General features: G+C 44.3%; 1 protein-coding gene across 1 annotated transcript in view; it reads right to left on the bottom strand.

The window, feature by feature from the left end:
- Positions 1-25,973, bottom strand: part of LOC125452339 (dynein axonemal heavy chain 8-like) — a 1,009,221-nt gene that overhangs the window by 220,132 nt on the left and 763,116 nt on the right. The window contains exons 70-73 of the mRNA XM_059645685.1: positions 14,886-15,020; positions 12,795-12,917; positions 9,006-9,219; positions 2,517-2,626 (exon numbers count right to left, since the gene is read on the bottom strand). Of these exons, the coding sequence (XP_059501668.1) occupies positions 2,517-2,626; positions 9,006-9,219; positions 12,795-12,917; positions 14,886-15,020 (582 nt within the window). The remainder of the gene's footprint in view (positions 1-2,516; positions 2,627-9,005; positions 9,220-12,794; positions 12,918-14,885; positions 15,021-25,973) is intronic.

Raw genomic sequence — 25,973 nt, 5'->3', positions numbered from 1 at the left:
CATTGGAGTCTGTGGTCTTATGTGCAAAAAAAGCTAAGCAAGTTGAGACTCTACTCATTGGAATTTAAAGGAATGAGAAGTAATTGCATTGAAATATATAAGATTCTTAAGGGGCCTGACAGGGTAAACACCGAGAGGATGTTTCCCTTCAAGGGAGAGTCTAGGACTGGACGGCATAGTCTCAGAATAAAGGGAGTTAATTTAAAGCTGAGATAAGGAGGAATTTTGCCTGATGTTTGAGAGTCTTTGGAGCTCCTTGCTACAGAAAGCTGTGGGGCACATTTTTTGTGCAGATTTTGGGCTGAGATAGATAAATTCTTTAGAATAAGTGGACACAAAATATGTTGGATCAGCCATAATCATACTAAATGGCGGAGCATGTTAAAGGGGCCAAATGGCCTACTCCTAATCCAATCTCTTATGGCATAATGGTCTTATTCTGTGTGCTAAATTTTTAATCACTTGATTAATCTACCTACATCTCTCTGTAAATGCTTTGTGTCACCCCTCACCATTTGCCGCTCCACCTATTTTTGCGTCATCCGCTCTCATTTTCTTTATCCATTCATTAATATATATTACAAATAATTGTGGCTCCAGCACTGAACTCTGTGGCACTCCACCAGTTACAGGTTGCCATCCTGAAAATACCCCCAATCCCAACTCCCTCTCTTATATTAGTAAGCCAATCCTCTACCCATTGCTAATATATACCTCCAACACCAGGGGTCTTTATCTTATTCAGTAGCTGAACATGGAGTGCATTATTAAACATCTTCTAGAAATCTAAATGTCCATAGCTTTCCCTGTATCTCTCTGGCTTTCTACGTCTTCCAACAATTCTGTTAAATTTGCCAAACATGACATTCCATCACAAACACATTCTCTCTGATTTATTTTCTCATTTTCACACCCTCTTTACATTTCTATCTTTCCCACCATCGTTAGCAACCCCTTTTCCTTCGCTGTGAGAACCCTTATAATCTTTAACACCTGCTTATCACCCCAACAGCTCTGAAGTGGAGTCATATCAGACATGAAATATTGACTCTGTTTCTGTCTCCACAAATGCTTCTAGGCCTACTGAATGAGTTTCCCCAGCCCTTTGCTTTTACGTACACCCCTGAATTATGCTTTGGAACAGGTTTACAATCGATTTCCCTGCATCTTGTGCTGCTCTTGTCACAAAATAGTATATATACCCTTCCTCATATAATCCTTACAGAGTGGAAACAGGTCATTCAGCCCAAAAAGCCCACACCAACCCTCTGAAAGGCATCCCATTTAAGCCCATACCCTTACTCGTTTCCTGTAATCCTACATTTCCCGTGGCTAACACATTTACACATCCCTGAACACTATGGACAATTTAGCACGGCCAATCCACCTAGCCGGTACATCTTTGGACTGGGAGAGAAAACTAGAGCGTCCCAGAGGAAACTCATGCAGACACAGGAAGAATGTGCAAACTCCACACAAACAGTCGTCCGAGAGTAGAACTGAACTTGGGTCCTGGTGCTGTGAGGCACCAGTGCTCACCACTAAGACACTGCGCTGCCCCTTTTAAGTATCATTTGTTTATTTCACCCAGAATGGGAATTGAACTGATACAGCTGGAATGATTCTAAACTACAGACTGCAAATGTAGCCAATTGACTTAAAACATAGCTTTTTTATTGAGAATGAAGAAGAACAAAGAAAATTACAGCACAGGAACAGGCCCTTCAGCCCTTCAACCCTGCACTGATCTAGATCCACTATCTAAACCTGTCGCCCATTTTCCAAGGGTCTATATCCTTCTGCTCCCTGCCCATTCATGTATCTGTCTAGATACATCTTAACTGACACTATCGTGCCCGCCTCTACCACCTCCGCTGACACCCACCACCCTCTGCGTAACAAACTTTCCACACAAATCTCCCTTAAACTTTCTCCTTGAAATTGTGACCCCTAGTAATTGAGTTCCTCACTCTGGGAAAAATGCTTCTTACTATCCACCCTGTCTACACCTCTCACGATTTTGTAGACCTCAATCAGGTCCCCGTCTCAACCTTCGTCTTTCTAATGTAAATAATCCAAATCTATTCAACCCCTCTTCATAGCTAGCACCCTCCATACCAGGCAACATCCTCCTCTGCACCCACTCCAAAGCATTCACATCCTTCAGGTGATGTGGGGACCAGAACCGTACAGAGTACAGTTTTCATTCAATGGATGAGGGCCAGCATTTATTGCTCATCCATAATTGCCCAGTGGACAGTTAAATCTCAATGTCATTGCAGTGGGTCTGGATTCACATGCAGGCTAGACCAGGTAAGGATGAAGTTTCCTTCCCTAAAGGACATCAGTGGACCAGGCATTTGTCCCGACAGCTGTCTCTCTTGTGAATTGTTTTATTAGGTTTGATGTTGCTCATTATCTTTTGAGAAATGTGCCTTGATATGTTTTACAAATTTCTTCATGACATCCTCAGCTCATTTAAAAACAAAATTAAACATTCACAACTACAACAGTACCTTTGTCCACTGCCAGAGGATTCTGCTTGCGGGAACGAGTTTTGATATCATATTACAGATTGAAGGAATGAAGTTTCTGGAAGGTTGGAAGTATCCATTTCCAATAATTCCTATAAATTTTTTAAAAAATTCTCTGGGTTGTAATTTGTATGATTCAGTTTAGACAATTCACCAGTTAACTTCTAATTTCTTACTTATTAAGAAATAATAAGATTTCATTCAAACAACATTGTCTAAGATTCAGGTGGTAGAATTCTAGATATTAAAGAAATTAGGGAATTTCAGAATCATGTGGAAAAATAGCATTCAACCAGGTGCCAACCATTGGCCAACCATGTGCAAAGGGAAGAAATGACCTACTCTTGCTCAATATGTTGGTTGAGAAGGCTTCATATTTTGTGGACTTGAGTTTGAAGGATTACAGATAACCGGACTGATTATTTTTAAAGAAATCAATGAAAGAACATTGGACATCATTTTAACAAGGCATGTCTTATCGACACATGTCTTGCAAGTTGCTTATTGACTGGAGATGCCGTTGCCAAGTTAATGACTGTCAGGTCAGGGTGTCTGCTATGGAGATTGTTTGGATTGGCCAATGACCAACATGCAGAAAGAAAGAAGTTTTCCAGTTTAGCCATTTCTAGAAAAAGCCTCTGATGAAGGGCCTAGGCCCGAAACGTCAGCTTTTGTGCTCCTGAGATGCTGCTTGGCCTGCTGTGTTCATCCAGCCTCACATTTTATTATCTTGGAATTCTCCAGCATCTGCAGTTCCCATTATCTCCAGAAAAAGCCCTTTGTTAATGGTTCACTGCATTACCTCAAGCCCGGGTTCAGTTACTATTGCATGAACATCCTGTCTTATGGAATAAAAACAGAATAAAAATGCTGTAAATCAAGAACTAAAACAAAGTTTCTGGAAAAATTCAGCAGGTCAGGCAGCATCTGTGAAGGATAGTCGCTAATGGTTCCCATTAACAACTATTCACCCTTCCAGCCTCATCGTTATCACCTGTACAACTGTTCTTCTCTCTCTTTGTCTTTAAACTTTATCCTGTGTTTACACAGTACTCCAACCCCTTCCTTCTTTCTGCATATAAACTGACATTTTCCCAGCCTCAATCTGTTCTGAGGAACGGTCACTGGACCCAAAACGTTAACTCTTTTTTTTCCTTCACAGATGCTGCCAGGCCTGCTGAGCTTTTCCAGCAACTTTGTTTTTGATCCTATCTTATTTTTTGTCAACATTTTGTGAATAACTACAGCAACCATGAGGGTGTCAAATGTCATTCCCTTGTTCAAGCAAGGGAATAGGATAATCTTGGGAATTACAGACCAGTTAGACTTACTTCTGTGGTGGACAAATTATTGGAGAGGATTTGGAGAGATATTATTTATGATTATTTGGAAAAGCACAGTTTGATTACAGTCAGCATGGCTTTGTGAGGGGCAGGTCATGCCTCACAAGCCTTATTGAATTCTTTGAGGATGTGACAAAACATATTGATGAAGGCAGAGCAGTGGATGTGGTATATATGGATTTTAGCAAGGCATTGAGAAGATTCCCCATGGTAGGCTCATTCAGAAAGTGGGAGACATGGAATTCAGGAAAATTTGGCTGTCTGGATACAGAATTGGCTGTCCAGTAGAAGACAGAGGATGGTAATAGATGGTAGTAGGTATTGAGCCTGGAGCTCGGTGACCAGTGATGTTCTGCAGGGATCTGCTCTGGGACCACTGCTCTTTGTGATCTTTATAAATGACTTGGATGAGGAAGTGGAAGGACAGGTTTGTAAGTCTGCTGAAGACACGAGGGTTGGTGGAGTTGTGGACAGCAGGGAGGGCTGTTGTAGGTTGCAACGGGACATTGACAGGATGCAGAACTGGGCAAAGAAGTGGCAGATGGAATTCAACACAGAAAATAGTGAAGTGGTTCATTCTGGAAGGTCAAATTTGAATGGAGAATGCAGGGTTAATGGCAGAATTCTTGGCAGTGTGGAGGAACAGAGGGATCTTGGGGTCCATGTCCATAGATCCCTCAAAGTTGCTACCCAAGTTGAAAAGAAGGCATATGGTGTGTTGGCTTTCATTGGCAGGGAGATTGAGTTTAAGAGCCATGAGGTTATGCTGTAGCTCTATAAAACCCTGGTTAGACCACACTTGGAATATTGTGTGCAGCTGGATGAACACAGCAGGCCAAGCAGCATCTTAGGAGCACAAAAGCTGATGTTTTGGGCCTAGACCCTTCATCAGCTTTTCTGATGAAGGGTCTAGGCCCAAAACGTCAGCTTTCCTGCTCCTAAGATGCTGCTTGGCCTGCTGTGTTCTTCTAGCTCCACACTTTGTTATCTCGGATTCTCCAGCATCCGCAGCTCCCATTATCTCTTGAAATATTGTGTTCATTTCTGGTCGCCTCATTATAGGAAGAATATGGAAGCTTTAGAGAGGGTGCAGAGGAGATTTATCAGGATGTTGCCTGGACTGGAGGGCAGGTCTTATAAGGAAAGATCGAGGGTTTTTTTTCATTGGAGCGAAGAAGGGTGAGAGTTGACTTGATAGAGGTGTACAAGACGATGAGAGGAATAGGAAGAGTGAATAGCTACAGACTTTTTCCCAGGCCAGAAATGTCTATTATGAGAAGTCATAATTTTAAGGTATATTGGAGGAAGGTATAGGGGAGATGTCAAACGTAGGTTCTTTATAGAAAGTGGCGGGCATATGGGATGCGCTGCTGGCAGTGGTAGTGGAGTCAGATACTCTACAGGCTTTGAAGCGACTCTTGGATAGGCACATGAATGATTGTAAAGTGTACGGTATTCAGGGTAGTTTGATTTTCGTAGGATAATAGGTCAGCACAACATTGTGGGCCAAAGGACCTGTATTGTGCTGCACTGTTTTATGTTCTATGTTCTACATAACAACTTCATGTGTTCAGCAACATGTCTTTGTGTACCAGAATATCAGACTGGAAACCATCTCAACATCTCAAACGCTATTCTTTTTGTCTTCGAGAACTAGGACATATCAGCCAAAGTATTCCTTTTTTAAAGTGAATTTCTACAGAGAGAAAACAATGAATTTTTGTGTGTGCTTGTGAGCGTATGTTTGTTTGAATGTAATATATTTTCATTATATAAAGTTAAATATTTACATTTCATTCAATTATTTTTGTATTATAATGAATCAACAATATTTCGCTTATTAAAGATTGGTTCTGAAGAAGGGTCACTAGACTCAAAACGTTACCTCGACTTTCTCTCCACAGATGCTGCTAGACCTTTAGAAATTCTGCACCAGGTTCTGTTTTCGTATTAGAACACAGAACATAGACCATAGAACATTACAGCACAGTACAGGCCCTTCGGCCCTCGATGTTGTGCCGACCTGTCATACCGATCTGAAACCCATCTAACCTACACTATTCCATGTGCGTCCATATGCTTATCCAATGACGACTTAAATGTACTTAAAGTTGGCGAATCTACCACCATTGCAGGCAAAGCGTTCCATTCCCTTACTACTCTCTGAGTAAAGAAACTACCTCTGACATCTGTCCTATATCTTTCACCCCTCAATTCAAAGCTATGACCCCTCGTGCTCGCCGTCACCATCCTAGGAAAAAGGCTCTCCCTATCCACCCTATCTAACCCTCTGATTATTTTATATGTTTCAATTAAGTCACCTCTCAACCTTCTTCTCTCTAATGAAAACAGCCTCAAGTCCCTCAGCCTTTCCTCATAAGACCTTCCCTCCATACCAGGCAACATCCTAGTAAATCTCCTCTGCACCCTTTCCAAAGCTTACACATCCTTCTTATAATGCGGTGACCAGAACTGTACGCAATACTCCTAGTGTGGCCGCACCAGAGTTTTGTACAGCTTCACCATAACCACTTGGTTCCAGAACTCGATCCCTCTATTAATAAAAGCTAAAACACTGTCTGCCTTCTTAACAGCCCTGTCAACCTGGGTGGCAACTTTCAAGGATCTGTGTACATGGACACCGAGATCTCTCTGCTCATCTACACTACTAAGAATCTTACCATTAGCCTGTACTTTGCCTTCTGGTTACTCCTACCAAGGTGCATCACCTCACACTTGTCCACATTAAACTCCATTTGCCACCTCTCAGCCCAGCTCTGCAGCTTATCTATGTCTCTCTGCAACCTACAGCATCCTTCGTCACTATCCACAACTCCACTGACCTTAGTGTTGTCTGCAAATTTACTAACCCATCCTTCTACGCCCTCATCCAGGTCATTGATAAAAATGACAAACAGCAGTGGACCCAACACCGACCCTTGCAGTACACCACTAGTAACTGCTCTCCAGGCTGAACATTTCCCATCAATTACCACCCTCTGTCTTCTTTCAGAAGCCAATTTTCGATCCAAACTGCTATATCTCCAACAATTCCAATCCTCCGCATTTTGTACAATAGCCCATTGTGGGGAACCTTATCGAATGCCTTGCTGAAATCCATATACACCACATCAACCGGTTTACTCTCATCTACCTGTTTGGTCACCTTCTCAAAGAACTCAATAAGGTTTGTGAGGCACGACCTTCCCTTCATAAAACCGTGCTGACTATCCCTAATCAAAGTATTCTTTTCTAGATGATTATAAATCCTATCCCCTGTAACTTTTTCCAACACTTTACCAACAACTGAGGTAAGGCGCACTGGTCTATAATTACCAGGGTTGTCTCTACTCCCCTTCTTGAACAGGGGAACCACATTTGCTATCCTCCAGTCATCTGGCACTATTCCTGTAGACAATGACGAGTTAAAGATCAATGCCAAAGGCTCGGCAATCTCCTCCCTGGCTTCCCAGAGGATCCTAGGATAAATCCCATCCGGCCCAGGGGACTTATCTATCTTCACCCTCTGTAGGATTTCTAATACCTCTTCCTTGTGAACCTCAATCCTACCTAGTCTAGTAGCCTGTATCTCAGTATTCTCCTCGACAACATTATCATTTTCTAGAATGAATACTGTTGAAAAATTTTCATTTAGCGCTTCCCCTATCTCATCTGACTCCACACACAACTTACCACTACTATCCTTGATTGGGCCTAATCTTACTTTTGTCATTCTTTTATTCCTTAATTACCTATAGAAAGCCTTAGGTTTTACCCTGATCCTATCCGCCAACAACTTCTCATGTCTCCTCCTGGCTCTTCTGAGCTCTCTCTTTAGGTCTTTCCTGGCTACCTCGTAGCCCTCAAGTGCCCTAACTGAGCCTTCACATCTCATCCTAACATAAACCTTCTTCTTCCTCTTGACCAGAGATTCCACCTCCTTCGTAAACCACGGCTCCCGCACTCTACAACTTCGTCCCTGCCTGACAGGTACATACTTATCTAGGACACACAGGAGCTTTTCCTTGAATAAGCTCCACATTTCTAATGTGCCCATCCCCTGCAGTTTCCTTCCCCATCCTATGCTTCCTAAATCTTGCCTAATCTCATCGTAATTGCCTTTCCCCCAGCTATAACTCTTGCCCAGTGGTATACACCTATCCCTTTCCATCATTAAAGTAAACATAACAGAATTGTGATCGCTATCACCAAAGTGCTCACCTACTTCCAAATCTAACACCTGGCCAGGTTCATTACCCAGTACCAAATCTAATGTGGCTTCGCCCCTTGTCTGCCTATCTACATACTGTCTCAGGAAGCCCTCCTGCACACACTGGACAAAAACTGACCCATCTATAGTACTCGAACTATAGTGTTCCCAGTCAATATTTGGAAAGTTGAAGTCCCTCATGACAACTACCCTGTCTCTCTCACTCCTATCGAGAATCATCTTTGCTATCCTTTCATCTACATATCTGGAACTATTCGGAGGCCTATAGAAAACTCCCAACAGGGTGACCTCTCCTTTCCTGTTTCTAACCTCAGCCTATACTACCTCAGTTGACGAGTCCCCAAACATCCTTTCTGCAACTGTAATATTGTCCTTGACCAACAATGCCGCACCTCCGCCCCTTTTACCATCTTCTCTGTTCCTACTGAAACATCTAAATCCTGGAATCTGCAACAACCATTCCTGTCCCTGCTCTATCCATGTCTCCGAAATGGCCACAACATCGAAGTCCCAGGTACTAACCCATGCTGCAAGTTCACCCACCTTATTCCGGATGCTCCTGGCATTGAATTTGGCACACTTCAAACCAACTTCTTGTTTGCCAGTGCCATCTTGCTTCCCTGAAACTTTATTTCGGACCACCCTACTCTCAACCTTTTCTATAGTCGAACTACAATTTTGGTGCCCATCCCCCTGCTGAATTATTTAAATTAGTCGTTTTTAGAGCCATTGCCAATTTTTTTTTGTTTACAATGTATTTTCTGTGTGACATGAAGTTAGCGTTACTGTTAACACCCCATAATATTTCTTAAATAGGTATGATATACAATAGGTCAACAATAATATTTGCTCTAAAATGGGAATAATTGATAGAAACAGTTGAGATATTACTGTTACCAAAGATTTTGTCAATTGAAGCATTGGTGGGCAATGTACAGTTGAAAATTGAGAACTGCCTCTTTAACCGCTGTGGAATATCATTGCGTCCCCCTCCTGGGTGGATCATTGCAGCCATTAGTTGTACATCAACAATTTTCGTAAAGTCTCCTGGTTTATCCAAGTTGTACATTCCATGCATTTCTATCATCTGACGCACTATTTCGTTTGTGATCTGATGGACAAAAACAACGTTATCACTTCAGAACTAGGAGCAGGAATAGGCATTTCATTCCGAGCCAGTTCAGCCTTTTGATGTCATCATGCTTGGTCTTATTTCAGCCTCAAATCCACTTGTCGCCTGCTCTCCACACTCCTTTAACCCAACACTAATAAAAATCTGTTTATCTCCCCCTTCAGTTTACTCAATGTCCCAGCATCCTCTGCAATTGAGGTAATTAATTCCATGATTCGTTTCACCAAAACAGGGATTTGGGAAACGTTGCACAGCCTTTTCAATAGTGAACGCTCTATGAATGGAGGACTTCAGTTTGCTTCTCTATCCACAACTGGTTAGCTCAGTTAGCTGGCTGGTTTGTCATGCAAAGTGATGTCATCTGTACAGGTTCAATTCCCATACCAGGTGAAGTTACCACGAAGGTCCTGCCTCCTGAAGCTTACTCCCTACCTGAGACGTGCTGACACTGAGGTTCAACTTACCACCAGTTGCCTCTTTCTATTTAGAGAGCATGACTATACTTTGCACTTATTGTGAGGAACAAATTAATTTATAATCAAATAACTAACTTTATCATATTTGTCATATTTTATAAAACATAGGAGTGGAAATAAGGCCATTCAGCCCATCAAGTCCAAATGTTTATGATTTGTGATATAACAGCAAATTCTGAATTTGAATTTTTGGCATATGATATTTGAAGTTTGTGGTAGCTTGTCACAGTGTAAAGAAGTTGCGATAGCTATCTGTTACCTTGCACAAATTTGCAATATTCTGCTTCTGTTATGCTTTGTGATTTTTGATTTGTTAATTCATTTAACATAACTACAGAGAATTGAGAGAGAGATCTGGACCTTTATGAACAATTAACATAATGTAGTGACTCAGGCCTACATATAAAGTCTGTGTTAAGTGATCAGGTTAAAGCATTTGCAACAATTTTCAGCCTACTGAGTGGATGATCCATCTTGGCCTCTTCCAAACTTCCCAAGAATCACAGTCTTCAGCCAATGTGGTTCCCTCCACATGAGATCAAGAAATGGTTGGAGGCATTAGATACTGCAAAGGCTACGGGCCCTGACAGTATTTCAGCAGTGTGATAAAGACTTGTGCTCTAGAACGTTCTGCACCCCTAGCCAAGCTGAACCTCTACAGCAACAAACTGGTATTTACATGACATATGGAAAATTTTCCCAGGTATATCTTGTACACAAAATAGCCACATAGACAATTTCCACCTCTCAAACTACTCTGTGAATCATCAGTAAAGTGATTGTCAACAACAGAGTTTAGGAGTCTTTCACAAGTAACTCATCCCTGACTTGCCAAGTCTGTGCATCAGCTATAATAGAATATACCGCACTCGCCTGGATGAATGCAGCTCTGAATAGACTCAAGAAGCTGGACACCATTCAGGACAAAGCAGCTCACTTGATTGGCACCACATCCACAAACATCAACTCCCTCTTCCACCAGCACTCAATGGCAGCAATGTGTACCACCTGCAAAATGAGCTGCAGTAATTCAGCAAAGTTCCTTAGACAGCACCTTCCAAGCACTTGACCATTCCCATCTAGAAAATCTATGGGGACACTACCATCTCAGGTCCTCCTTAAGCCACTCAACATTCTGACTTGAAAATATATCACCATTCCTTCAGTGATATTGCGTCAAATTCCTCCATGAGTGCCTATCTACAGCATATGAATCTCAGCAGTTCAAGAAGGCAACTCATCATCATGTTCTCAATGACAACAAATGACAGGCAGTAAATGCTGACCCAGCCAGTGATGCTACATCCCGTGAGTAAACAAAACATAAAAAATGGGTGATACCAAGGTGTAGAGCTGGATGAACACAGCAGGCAGAGGAGAAGGAAGGTTGACGTTTCAGGTCTCGACCCTTCTTCGGAAAAATTCAGCTCTACACCTTGGTTTCTCAGATTTTCCAGCATCTGCAGTTCCTACTATCCATAAAAATGTATGGCTATTTAGATTCCGATTGTATTCCATACAGAGTTCAATGAATGGCTGACTGATTCACTAACTGATTTACCGACTGACTGGCTGCTTGCAAATAGACAACTGTCTGGGTAGAGTAAGGTGGAGACTTCTAATGCTAGACTGTCACAAGTTATAAAGTCCTCTTTCTGTACCAAATTTCCACACTTAGAATTTCCAAAGTATAACAGGTAAAGTTGCCATAGTCTTACCAGGCAATAAGCCTGCTGTCTCATTAGAGAGAGAGGCAACTAGTGATCGTTTAACTTGAGGATCACCACAGCTTGGGTGAGGATTCAGGTTGAGAAGAGTAGCCTCAGAAATTGAACCCATCCTGTCACTCTCACTCTGCATTACAAACCAGCTGTCCAGCCAACTGACCTAAACTGACACCAATAGATGCACAGTAACACATTAGTAAATCTGTGTTTGAATATTGCTGACTTGTGTTTTATTACCCAGGTGACAACTTGAGTATATAGTCAATGTCATTCAGGACATGAGGAAAACCCATACTGTTGCACATCCCAAAGTGTTCTCGCATTGACTGTGAAATTTATAGACAGCATGACAAATGCTCAGCCTAAGCAAGCAGAATATCAGTAGACATTTTAATATAGCTGTGGACAACATACTAGAAAATGCTACCATCATTTTATGTAAGAAATTAAAAGGAGACAATGGCAAAGGGCTACAGTCTTTCACAGGCACAATCTTGAATCACTGGTCTGACAGGTGGTTATGTCTTGTTTTAGTCAAAAACAATAATGTTTTGGAAGCTATAACTGACATCACAACTGCAAATGCAATACAGCCAGAGAATAAAGACCGATACAGCACAGAAACAGACCATTTGGTCCTCGAAGCCTGCACCAACACATTTTGCCTTTCTCTACTAAAACTGTCTTCACTTGCAGGGTCCATATCCCTTTTTTCCCATCCTATTCATGTATTCATCCAGATATTCTCTGAATGCTGCTATTGTGTCTGCTTCCAGCATCTCCTCTGGCAACTTGTTCCAGGCACTCACCACTCTATGTGAAAACATTGTTTTGCATATCTCTTTTAAACTGCCCCTCTCACGCCTTGAACCTGTGTTTCCTAGTAATTGTCCTTTCCACCCTGGAAAAAACCCTCATCTTTTCCACTGTATCCATGTCATTCATAATCTTATGAACTTCTATTAGGTTGCCACTCAACCTCCTGTGTTCCAGTGAAAACAAACCCGGTCTATCCAACTTTTCTTCATAGCTAAAATCCCCCAAATCGAGCAACATCCTGGTAAACCTTCCCTGCACCAATACATGCAAATATCACTAAGATTGAAATTGTATCAGAGATAATATGAACTTCAGATGCTGGAGAATCCGAGATAACAACAAAGAATCTAGGCCCAAAACGTCAGCCTTCCTGCTCCTATGATGCTGTTTGGCCTGCTGTGTTCATCCAGTTCTACACCTTGTTAACCAAGATTGAACGTTTATTTAAGGTCAGGAAAACAGCTTTGAGACAGGTTGACAGCTGTAAGACCACCAGTGGATAAATTTAAGCAGAAATACTTAAGTATTTTACCTGATCTCCCCACTCATTGATAACAGGCATGTTGATATCATCAATAAATATTGTCATTTTCCGTCCACTTGGAGGTCCATATGTGCTCCCCACACGTTTTTCTACATAACTTTCAACTGTTCGCTGCAAAGATAACAAACATACTTACACAAAGCAATTGCTATACTCAATTATATCACAGTAACCTGTGAGCTTTGCTTTCAAATTCTGGCTGCTCCACAGTCCTGAGAAAATATTTAATTGTAACGAATTTTAAAGCGGTACCCCATCATACCACACGTGCATTCCAACAAATTAAAATGTCTTGCCATTCATTTGTTTTTTGCCATACTCTGTGGTCTGGTACTGTGATGGGGGTATTAAAGTCACAGAGTCATAGAGTTGTACAGAATGAAAACAGACCCTTCAGTCCAGCTCATTCATGCCAACCAGATATCTTAAATTAATCTAGTCACATTTACCAGCAATTGGCCCGTATCCCACTAAACCCTTCCTATGCATATACCCATCCAGATATCTTTTACATGCTGGAATTGTACCAGCCTCCACCACTTCTTCTGGCAGTTCATTCCATACACACACCACTCTTTGTGTGAAAAAGTTGTCCCTTAGCTCCCTTTTACATCTTTCTCTCCTCACCTTACACCTAGCCCTGTGGTTTGGAGGCAGCATTCAGGGGCTCTCCTTGTGCAAATTAGGAATGAATTAAAAAAAACAGGTTGGCTAATCTCGTCCAAGTGCTGGATAGTAAACAAAAATTGAAAGCCACCAACGTAAAATTAGAAAGCATCTTTACTGGAATAAACCAGTCCAAGGCCTCTCACAGTAACATTACAAAACAAAGTATGTTTCCCAAATTATATAAGAAGATGTTAGATCAGATAGAAAACTCTTGGTGAACACCACTGCCGTACACAGGAACACAGAGTCATGGCCAAGTGACATTACAAGACTTGTCTGCATATGAGACGGGCAGCTATTTTATTGGGAGGAATCTCAACGTTAATTAGATTAGATTCCCTACAGTGTGGAAACAGGCCCTTTGGCCCAACAAGTTCACACCGCCCCTTGAAGCATGCCACCCAGACCCATCCCCCCTATAACCCACACACCCCTGAACACTACGGGCAATTTAGCACGGCCAATCCACCTAACCTGCACATCTTTGGACTGTGGGAGGAAGCTAGAGCACCCGGAGGAAACCCACGCAGACACGGGGAGAATGTGCAAACTCCACACAGACAATCGCCCGATGCTGGAATCGAATCTGCGTCCCTGGCACTGTGAGGTTGCAGTGCTAACCACTGAGCCACCGTGCCACCTCAGCTTGGGCCTGTTAATAAACAGGTCCAAGCTGATGTTCACAGAAATGTGGATAAAATTGCAGTTAAAGGAAGAAAGAATATGAATTTGTTAAAGAATATTTTAAATAATCTGTTTGGCCATGGAGAATTACTAATCTAGAACCACAGGATAAAGTTCAGGTGGCATGTATTCAAATCCTACCACAGCAGTGGGTGAAATTTGAATTCAATAAAACAAAATCTGGAATGAAAATATTTAGCCTAATGACAGCCATCAACTCATTGTTGTTTGTCATAAAAACCCACCTCATTCACTAATATCCTTTTAGGAAGGAAATTTGCCGTCCTTTTCTGGTCTGGCCTACATATGACTCCAGGCCATAGCAATGTGGTTGACTCTGAACTGCCCTCTGGGCATTCAAGAATTGGAAATAAATACTGGCTAGCTAGCGATACCCGCATCCCATCAAGAAATAAGCATTTCTGAAAAAGTCATACCAGGCTGGAAACAATAATTATGTTTCCCTCTCCACAGATGCTGCCAGATCAGCTGAGTTGCTCAAGCACTTTCTGTGTTATTTTAGATTTCCAGAGTTTGTTTTTATTTATTGTACTTTAATTTGAATGAGCCTACTGATGCTGAAATTCTGCTGCATTGGTAAAACTTTCAGCGCAAGTATAGTCCATGAGTTCAAACAGCCTTAAACTGAAACAAGATGATAACTTCTATCAGATATTAGACCCGTTAAATTTATTTGTAACTCATGTGCATAAATCTGTATATTACCTGGAACATATAGGGTTCTGTGGCAGAAGAGAAATTCAAACTCTTGGACAAGTGTACTTCTGGATCATATCTCTTCAGATAGGCTTTAATCATGACTGTTTTTGCTGTCCCCTGTTCTCCAGTCAGAAGAACCGCCTGTCGTGATATCAGAAAATGTAATTTTTAAAAAATATATAGAGAGTGTTTTATACCCACTAAACAATAAGAAGCATTGTTCAGTTGACACAGTGTGGAGCTGGAAGAACACAGCAGGACAGGCAACATCAGAGGAGCAGGAAAATCAACTTTTTGGGTCTGGACACATCTTCTGAAGAAAAGTCCTGGCCCTACTCCTCTGATGCTGTCTGACCTGCTTTATTCTTCCAACTCCACACTGTATTGACTCTGACTCCAGCATCAGCAGTTCTTGCTAATCTGTTGTTCAGCTAACATTATTTTTAAAAAATTGTTGTAAAACTACTTTTTAAAGAATTGATGTTCAGTACTTAGAAAAGTAAAAATAAAAACGGTTTTCTAAAAAGCTAAGGTAAATGAATAAAACAGTGTTTCTCTGACCAGCTGAATTAGAGAAATAGCATTTGAGCAAAATTATGATAAAGTAAACTAAACCAAAATAGCAGCAGCAGTACGTCATTCATTCCCACCAACCTGCTCCGCTAATTAATAAGATTATGTCTGATGTGATGTGGCCTCAAAACTCTCAGTGCCCTTGATTTGAAACCTTTTAGCCGAGCCTTAAATATATTGAATGACTGAAGCTGTATTGTGGTATTGGGAAGATAATTCCAATCTAAAAGAAAAAGACTTTCCTCATCTTAGTCTCTAATGGAAGGCCACTAATTTTAAACCCATTTGCTCAGGTTCGACATTCTTCTGTGAGAGGAAGCATCAAGATCCACAAAATACGATTTTATTTCCCTAAGTACATCTCTCATTTTTCTGAATTCAAATGAGTATGTACACAACCTTTCATCAAAAGATAACTCCTTCATGCTCAGAGTGAACCCAGTGAATCTTCTTTGAACTGTACCCGAAACAAAAAACACTGGATGTCACAGTGGGTCAGACAGCACCCATGGAGAGAGAGCAATGTAACATTTCAAGTCAAGATAACACATTCAGACTCGAAACATTAGTTTCAGTGATAATGGGAACTGCAGATGCTGGAGAATCCAAGATAACAAGGTGTGAAGCTGGATGAACACAGCAGGCCAAGCAGCATCTCAGGAGCACAAAAGCTGACGTTTCGGGCCTAGACCCTTCATCAGAGAGGGGGATGGGGTGAGGGTTCTGGAATAAATAGGGAGAGAGGGGGATGCGGACCGAAGATGGAGAGAAAAGAAGATAGGTGGAGAGGAGAGTATAGGTGGGGAGGTGGGGAGGGAATAGGTCAGTCCAGGGAAGACGGACAGGTCAAGGAGGTGGGATGAGGTAGTAGGTAGGAAATGGAGGCGCGGCTTGAGGTGGGAAGAAGGGATGGGTGAGAGGAAGAACACATTAGGGAAGCGGAGACAGGCTGGGCTGGTTTTGGGATGCTGTAGGGGAAGGGGAGATTTTGAAGCTGGTGAAGTCCACATTGATACCATTGGGCTGCAGGGTTCCCAAGCGGAATATGAGTTGCTGTTCTTGCAACCTTCGTGTAGCATCATTGTGGCACTGCAGGAGGCCCATGATGGACATGTCATCTGAGGAATGGGAGGGGGAGTTAAAATGGTTCGCGACTGGGAGGTGCAGTTGTTTATTGCGAACCGAGCGGAGGTGTTCTGCTGCAGTGTGTGGTGGCTCATTGGAATAATGTTCTAATGCAGCTTCGTTTGTGGGTGTTGGGATGGTTGCTCCTGTAGTTCAGTATTTGGTCCGTACGTGTTGTTTTCCTGTAGACGCTGTAGAACTGTGACAAACACTACATTGGACAAACAGGCAGAAAGCTAGCCACCAGGATACATGAACATCAACTAGCCACAAAACGACATGACCCACTATCACTCGTATCCTTACGTACAGCTGAGGAAGGACACCACTTTGATTGGGACAACACATCCATCCTAGGACAAGCCTAACAGAGACACGCACGAGAATTCCTAGAAGCATGGCATTCCAACTGGAACTCCATCAACAAACACATTGATTTGGAGCCAAACTACCATCCTCTGAGAAAAAGAACAGGAAATGACATCACCAATGCAGGAAATGACATCACCAACCCAAGGAAACCTAAACATATAAATAGAAAGCGGGACATAACACCAGCGCTTCACCGGAGGCTCACTGTTGATGTTACCTAGAAATGGTGACGGATTGTCTGGGAACAAACCTTCCAGCTCAGTGAACCAGCTTACATCTTGAACAAAATAAAGACCCACTCTCTTGTGGACCGAGAGGAGGAGAGCGCTGTGTTGGACGTGGAAGGAAGACATCGGGTTGGCTGTGCACCCTTGTAACCGGTGGATCTTAATGCTGGCTTCGGCCTAATGCTGGTTCAGGGGAGCAGCCAACCTGCAACGATGGCTGCGGCAAGTGCTTGTGCCCCAGGTCAGGGGGTCCGGAACACCATCCGTGTTTCCGTGAAGAAGGTGGATGAAGGTGCACCTGTGGACCGCACCTTCTTTGTGAAGAGGGTCCTGTTGGACTGTTGTGGGTTCGCTGCTGCGAACATTTACTGCCTGCAGGATTTCCCCGGAGGAGGTTTTTATGATGTAACCTTCAGGAGTGCCAAGCTTTGCGAGCGCTTCCTGGAGGTTTTCAAGGAGAAAGGAGGTGAGGCCCCCTCTCTGTATTGACCGCTGTCCTGCTGTTTGTGATGCCAGCGCAGAGGAGCCGTATGGTGACTGTACACATGTACAACCTGCATGTGCCAGCAGTTGATGTCCTGACCTTCCTTGGAAGGTACGTGACGGTGGAAGGGGACCTAACCGACGTCATGCACCCCTTTGGCATCTGGACCAGAAAGAGGCAGGTCAAGGTGATGCTGAGGATGGGTGTACACCCACCGTCCAGCTTCGCGATCGGTGGGAGCAAGGGCTACCTGACCTACGCAGGGCAACCCAAAGTCCGCCATGCCTGTGGTAGGTCAGGTCACATGGCGGCCGACTGCAAAGCCACTATCTGCAGGGAGGAGGGACACCTTGCAAAGGAATGCCCACAAGAAAAAATCTGCATCCTTTGCAGGGAAGCGGGCCACCTATAGGGCATGCCCGCAGCGGGGGACCACCTACTCCCAGGTCACCGGCAGGGGCAATGCGGGGCCAGCCCCCCCCCTCCCCCCCGAGGAGAGGAAGGCATCAGGGCCCTGCAAGGACCCCACTAATGTGCAGGAGGGCCAGGTCATGCAGGAGGGCCCAGCCCCGCAGGATGGGCCCGAGGCCAGCAAAGTGCCCCTCCAGGCTCCACTCCCGCCCCCGACAACCTGGACTCGAAGGAGGAGGTGACAGGTGACCCAGGGGAGTGGACGACGGTCCAGAAAGCGAGGAGGAAGGTGCGTTGGCGGGCCCAGGTACCGCAACCATCAGGCGGGAAGAGGCAGCTACAGTGGGGCTATAAGAGCTCCTCTGACGAGGGGGATTCGGAGAGGGCCAGCCCAAAGCAGAAGCTAAAGATCTCAAGGGAGAAGGAAAGCAGCATCCTGCTTCCAGGTGACGGGAGGCGTGCTGAGGCTCCCTCCGACACCCAGTCACATGCCGCTGGGGCCCTGGAGGGCCCCCCGGAACTTCCAGGCGGGAAGGAGGAAACAGCGTGTCCCCAGCCTGACCCAGAGCCGGACTCCTCTGCCTCCGTACCCCCGACTGGGGGATGTCACCCGGAAGGCAGCATGGATGGTTTCCTGAGCCCGCAGAGCATCCAGCAGTTAGCCCGGGCAATGGGCCTGAAGGGACAGATGGAGGGGCTGTCGCTCCTCGGGCCTGGCTATTCTGCTGCGGGGGCGCAACTTCACCATCTCTCAAGTTCAGGAGGTGGTGGGGGGGCGCCTCCTAATGGCTGACATCACCTACAGGAACGCACTCCTGAGGCTGATCAACGTGTACGCCCCAGCGGTACGGAGTGAGCGGTTGGCCGTCCTGCAGCGGCTTCCACCCCTGCTGGCTACATCCAGGCCAGTCATCCTAGGCGGAGACTTCAACTGCATCATCGATGCAAATGGAAGATCTGGCGTGGGGACAGCGGGTGGGGGGAGTCAACTGGACGTCATGTTCAGATTCCTGATGGGCATAGTGAAGTCGCCAAGCTGCTCGACGTCTTCTGCACCCCTGCAGATGGAGCGCAGCAGAGGTACACCTGGTCGCGGCCAGATGGGTATTTTCGCTCAAGGATAGACTTCCTGTTTGTGTCACGGGCGTTCTCGGTCAGGTCTACTGGCGTCGAGCCGGTGTTCTTCTCTGGCCACTGCCTTCTGCTGACTGACTGTCACTTACAGGACGACCAGCCGGCCGGCAAGGGGACGTGGAAGCTCAACACGACTCTGTTGACCCCAGAGAATGTCAAGGAGCTTAAGAGGGAGTACGCCGGTTGGAGAACCATGAAACCCCTCTTTGAGTCTCCAGGCGACTGGTGGGAGACAGTGAAGGAGAACGTCAAGAGGTTCTTTGTCCTCAAGGGTGTTCGGAAGGTGAGAGAGAGGTGGGGAAAGCTGTCGCGACTCCAGAAAAGGGTGCATCCATCAGGAAGGACGTGAGCCTGAAGGGCGTGACTACCCCAGGCAGCAGAGGCCTTCAGGTCAAGACCTCCCTGTACATGGGCGATGTCGCCGTCTTCTGCACCGATCGTCGGTCGGTGAGTAGGCTGTTGGACATCTGCGGTCAGTTTGAACTGGCCTCGGGTGCCAAAGTCAATAGGGGTAAGAGTGAGGTCATGTTCTTTGGGAACTGGAACGACCGCTCCTTCATCCCCTTCACCGTCAGGACAGACTACCTGAAGGTGCTGGGTGTTTGGTTCGGTGGAGCTGGGGCGTGCACTAAGACTTGGGAGGAGCGTAACACCAAACTGAAGCAGAAGCTGGGCAGGTGGACGCTCTGGTCGCTCTCCATCGTGGGTAAGAACCTGGTTGTCAGGTGCGAGGGGCTTTCGGTACTGTTGTATGTGGTGCCGGCCTGGCCTATTCCCTGGGCCTGCACTGCTGCGGTCACCCGGGCCATCTTCCACTTCATTTGGGGGTCGAGGATGGAACGGATCCGCAGGCACACCATGTACAAAGACCTGGAAAATGGGGGAAAGGGAGTACCAAACGCCACCCTCACCCTGATGGCTACGTTTGTGTGCGGCTGCATCAAGCTGTGCATAGATCCTCAGTACGCAAACACCAAGTGTCACTACTTACTGAGGTTCTACCTGTCCCCGGTGTTGCGAAGGATGGGCCTGGCCTCGTTGCCGCAGAACGCTCCGAGTAGTTGGACCGTCCCGTACCACCTGTCCTTCGTGGAGAAATTTTTGAAAGGAAACACCTTTGACCACAAGGCCATCAGGCAGTGGTCAGCACGTAGTATCCTCGAGACCCTTTGGGAAAAGGAGAGGGTGGATCCCATCATGTGGTTCCTCACGCAGACTGCCAAAGTCGTTTGGCAGAATGCCTCATCGCCAGAAATTTCAAACAAGCACAAGGACATTGCTTGGCTGGTGGTGAGAGGGGCTCTGCCAGTGACATCCTTTATGCATGCCCGGAATCTCTGCACCACCGCACCCTGCCCTCAAGGCGGCTGCGGGGGGGACGAGACTGTCGATCACCTCCTTCTGGAGTGTGCCTATGCGCAGGAGGTCTGGAGGGGGATGCAGTGGTATTTGTCGAGGTTCGTCCCGAGCAGCTCCGTGATGTGGGACTCCGTGCTCTATGGGCTGTTTCCCGGGACGCACACCAAGACCAACATCAATTGCGCCTGGAGGACTATCAATGCGGTGAAAGAAGCTCTTTGGTCTGCCCGCAACTTGCTGGTCTTCCAGCTGAAAGAACTGACCCCAACCGAGTGTTGCAGACTGGCACACTCCAAGGTCCAGGACTACGTGCTGAGGGACGCGCTAAAGCTTGGAGCAGCCACTGCCAAGGCACGGTGGGGACAGAGAACCGTATGAAACCCCTCGTCCAGAGTGGAAAAAAGGGCCCTATCTGGTAACTGGGCCCAGCTGGCGCCTTCCCCAACTGGTCACGGGGCCAACGGGGATTGTGCGGGGTGACGACTGCCGGGGTATTTTCTTTGCTTTGTTTTTTCTTCTTTGTTTTTAACCCAGAGCAGCTTGCATGACTGGGTAGGTGTATAAATATGTTTTATTTTTTGTACATCTTATGAATAGAGTATATTTTTTCAAATAAAAAAAGGTGACGAAACGTCTGAAAACTAACCTTCCAGCTCAGCGAGCAAACTCACACTTTGTTATCTCAAAACATTAGTTTGCTCTGTCTCCATGCATGCTGCCTGACCACTGTGATTTCCAGCATTTTTTTGTTTTTAGTCAGATTCCAGCATCTGCAGTAACTTGCTGTTTCTTTGAACTGTCCCGCTTGCAAAAATAACTCTCCAAAGTAGGTTGTCAAAACTTTATGCATATTCAAGGTATGGGATTGGGCACACTGCTTGCAGAAGCAGCTCAGAATGCCAAATGGGTTGGTTAAAAGGTCTCAGTGCTCAGGGATTGTGTTCTAGTTGCACAATTAATAATTAAACTCTCTAAATCTCACTCCTCCCACTATTTAAAAAGGGAAGGAGAGAACAAGTAAAGAATTACAGACCAATTAGCCTCACCTCCGTAGTGGGGAAAATGCTAGAGTCTGTCATAAAAGATGTGCTTCCACAGCATTTGGAATGCATTAACAGGGCTGAACAAAGACAGGATGGGTTTATGAAAGATAAATGTTATGTAACAAATGTACCGCAGTTTTTTCAGGATGTTGAATAGTGAAGAGAAAACCAATGCACGTGTATCGGATTTTTAGATGGCTTTTGAAAAGGTGTCTCAATAAAAGGTTAATGGGCAAACTTAGCATATAAGTAGGCAGTGACACTGGGGTACCATAATATATCAGTGCTTGGGCCCCAGCTATTCATGCTAGATATAAATTATGTGGCCGAGGGAACCAAGTGCAACACAAAATTAGGCAGAAATGTGAGCTGTGGGGAGGATGCAAGGAGGCTTCAAGGTAATTGAGGCAAGGTGAATGAGTTGGCAAACACATGCAGATACGGTCCAACATGGCTAAATGTGAAGCTAAATGCTTTGGCATGAAAAACAGAACAAAGAGTCTTTTTTTAATGGTAATATATTGTGTAGTGTAGATTTACAAATGGGTTTACAAGCAACTAGGAAGGCAAATAGCATTTAAGTTCTGAAGTGTGGATGTTTTACTCCCGTTATACAGGACTTTGATGAGACCATATGTCAGGTATTGCAGGCAGTTTTGGTCTTCCTACCTAATAAAGGATATACTTGCCATAGACGGAGTGCAGTGGAGGTTCAGTGGGCTGATACCAGGCCGGGCAGATTATCATCTGAGGGCTTGATTGGTTTGGTTTAGCTGGGCTTCTATTCACGGGATTTTAGAACTAAGAGAAGGGACTTGATTGAAAAGTATAAAATTCTAACAGAGCTGGACAGACTAGTTGCAGGGAGGGTGTTTTCCCTAGTTGGCAAGTCTGAAACTGAGGACACAGTCTCAGGATATCAGCTAGACCATTTAGCATGAGATGAGAAAAATTCTCTCCCCCTCCCACCCTTTCCCATCCTCTTGTGGTAAATGCATCATGTCAACCTAGTCCTTCGTACTTTCCATGCCAATCAATAATGCTAAAAAGGGAGAATTATTGGCATTCTATCTGAATACACAAATAGATAAATAGACACAATTTAATTGGTATTACAGAAACATCATTATAGGTGAGCAAGTTTGAGAAATGATTATCTAAGGATATTCTATATTTAAGAGGAAACAGAAAAAAGGAAATAGCAATGGGAGCATCCTAATAAGTAAATACTTCATTATATTTGTGAGCGTGGATCTTTCTTAAAATCCCTATGGTGCGGAAACAGGCCCATTGGTCCAACAAATCCACACCAACCCTCAGGGCATCCCACCCAGACCCATCCCCACATAACCCACCTAATCTACACATCCCTGAATACTATGGGGAATTGAGCATGGCCAATCTAGCCTGCACATGTTTGGTCTGTGGTAGGAAACCGGAGCACCTGGGAGAAACCCATGCAGACATGGGGAGAGTGTGCAGACTCCACACAGACAGTCACCCGAGGTCGGAATTGAACTTCGGCCCCTAGCACTGTGAGGCAGCAATAATATCCACTGAGCCACCGTGCCATTCCAAGCCCAGGATTTTCTGTTTATAAGGCAGGTGATTTAACAACACAGTGGGGGCTCGTCCAGGATCTGAACCCGGACCTCCCGCATACCTATGCTATATAATCCACAAAGTGAGAAACATACCCTTTTGTCTGATTGGAAAATCTAGATATAGAAGCAGTTTGGGCAGAACTGGGAAATAGTAAGGGAAAGCGAACATTGGAGTTGTTTGTAGAACACACGCTGAAGTACTAATGTTGTGCATGCTGTAAATCAGGAAATTAGAGATATATGCAACATGGGCAATATAGTTATAATAGATTACTTTAAATTGTATATAGACTGGGTTAACCAAGTCAGCATGAAAACTGTGGACAATGAATTCTTGTGAATACAAGAGTAGATTCTGCAACAATATATCCAAGAAGCAATGAAGGTTCAGATTATTTTAAATTTGGTGTTATATAATGGAAAAGGGATCATAAATAACCCTGCTGCGAAGGAGCCTGTGGGAAATAGTGACCATAAAATCACTGGTTTTTACATTATTTGAATATGCCTTGCTGCCTTCTGAAATTTGAGCTTTAAGCCTTTTTCTCTTATAGTTATCAGAACATTTTCAAGAATAGAAGTTCAAGGGGTCATGTATTTCATCAGAGGACAGTGTTAATTGTTTGGCAAGTGGCCTTTAATTGGTAGGGGTATTGTCACATGTATATACCCATCAATGCAGATCGACAGTGAACTGCATTGTTAAATTTTAAACCAGAAAGCTTAACTCTGATAAATCAGGGAATTGCCATGGGAAATTAACCAGTGAATGGCTGTCACCTATTTTATTAAGTTGAAACATTTGCAGTGTGTGTTTATGTTCTTCCTTTCTGTAAAGAACAGAACCCTCTGTATTAATACATGTAGTTTCCAATGCATGTAAATGTGCCACAAAGTCAGCCCAAATGATAATCATTATTTGGTTATTAGCATAATTCATCAGACATCAAGAATATCCAACAAGTGTTGTCCAATGCCAGGATCACATCTAATGCTAAACAGTGTGTTGTGATTTTTGCAAACACGGGTTGTCAGGTGCAGTTAATACTTTGCTTGTTGTGGTCAGCTGAAGAGACATGCTGTTCAATACGATCAGCCAATCTTTGTGATATATAAAGTCCACACCTGGCATCACCCTGACACTGAAATTCACATACCACATTATTCATTTGTGTGATAGGCAGAATGATTTTTTTGCCTTGACAATAAGGTAATTAGGCAGTAACAGAAGTAGGCCATTCAGCACATCAAGTCTGTTCTGCCATTCATTGAGATCATAGCAGATCCGATTATAGTCAACTCCACTTTCCTGTCTTTTCTCCATTTGCCTTGATTCCTTTACTGATTAAAAATCATCTCATCCTTGAATATACTTAAAACACAGCCTCAACAGCCCTCTGCGATAAAGCATTCCATGGATACACTACACTTTGAGAGAAGGAATTCCTCCTCATTTCTGTCTTAAATAGGAGAGACCTTTATTTGAGATTATTCCCTCTGGACTCTCTGACAAGGGGGTGCAACCATCTATACTATAACTTTTTTTCTTCACTCACAAGACATGGGTGTCACTGGCCAGCATTTATTGCCCATCCCTAGTTGCCCAGAGGGCTGTTAAGAGCCAAACGTTACGACAAAGAATCTTATAGGTTTCAATAAAGTCACCTCTCATTCTTCTACATTCCAACAGGTAGAGACCCAATCTACTTAACCTCTCCTCATAAGACATTTCCTCCATACCTGGTATCAGCTGGGGCCCAAGCACTGATCCTTTACAGTACACCACCACTCACAGCCTGCTTGTACTTTGAGTTTGCCCACTAACATCTTATAAGGGACCTTATCAAAAGCCATCTGAAAATCCATCTTTACTAAAATAATGGACCCCGACCTGTTTACAGTATTGCAGCTATGGTCTGAATAGTGCCTGTATAGTTTTAGCATAGTTATACTCCATTCCCTTTGAAATAAAAGCCACCATTCCATTTGTCTTAGAGATAGAGTTGCAGTGAGATAGAGATCCACTGAGGTCTTCCCGGAGCTTCTTCAAGATAGGCAATCCATTTGTCTTCCCTATTACTAACTGAACTTGAAAACTATTTTTTTGTGATTATGGACGAGGTCTCCAAATCCCTCTGTACCACAGCTTTTTGCATTTAAATAATATGTTAGGGGTCATAGTTTTAAGCTGGTTGGTGGAAAGTATAGAGGGGATGTCAGAGGCAGGTTCTTTACGCAGAGAGTTGTGAGAGCATGGAATGCGTTGCCAGCAGCAGTTGTGGAAGCAAGGTCATTGGGGTCATTTAAGAGACTGCTGGACAGTATATGGTCACAGAAATTTGAGGGTGCATACATGAGGATCAATGGTCGGCACAACATTGTGGGCTGAAGGGCCTGTTCTGTGCTGTACTGTTCTATGTTCTATTTCTATGTTCTATGTTTCATCTTGTTTGTGACTAACATCAAGTTAAAGTCACCATAGTCTCAGAGGACCACAGGACTGCTGTCTCATTATAGAGATGGCTGTCAGTGAGTTTGACCTGAGAGTCACCCCTGCCTCAGGCAAGGGATGAAGGTAAGAAGTCAGGGCCTTCACAGAGACCTCAGCTAGCATGGGAATTGAAACCACACCGTTGGTGTTATTCTGCATTGCAAATTTGCCATCCAGCCAACTGGGATAATCGATCCCCAGTAGTTCCACTGATATTGGTCAGCTGCAGCATGAAACAATTAGGCTCACTTGTTGGCCAAACCTTTGATAT

This window comes from Stegostoma tigrinum, chromosome 4, assembly GCF_030684315.1.
Source record: "Stegostoma tigrinum isolate sSteTig4 chromosome 4, sSteTig4.hap1, whole genome shotgun sequence".
NCBI classification, from domain to species: domain Eukaryota; kingdom Metazoa; phylum Chordata; class Chondrichthyes; order Orectolobiformes; family Stegostomatidae; genus Stegostoma; species Stegostoma tigrinum.
The sequence above is the reverse complement of the archived record's forward strand: the minus strand, read 5'-3'. Positions and strand labels throughout refer to the sequence as shown.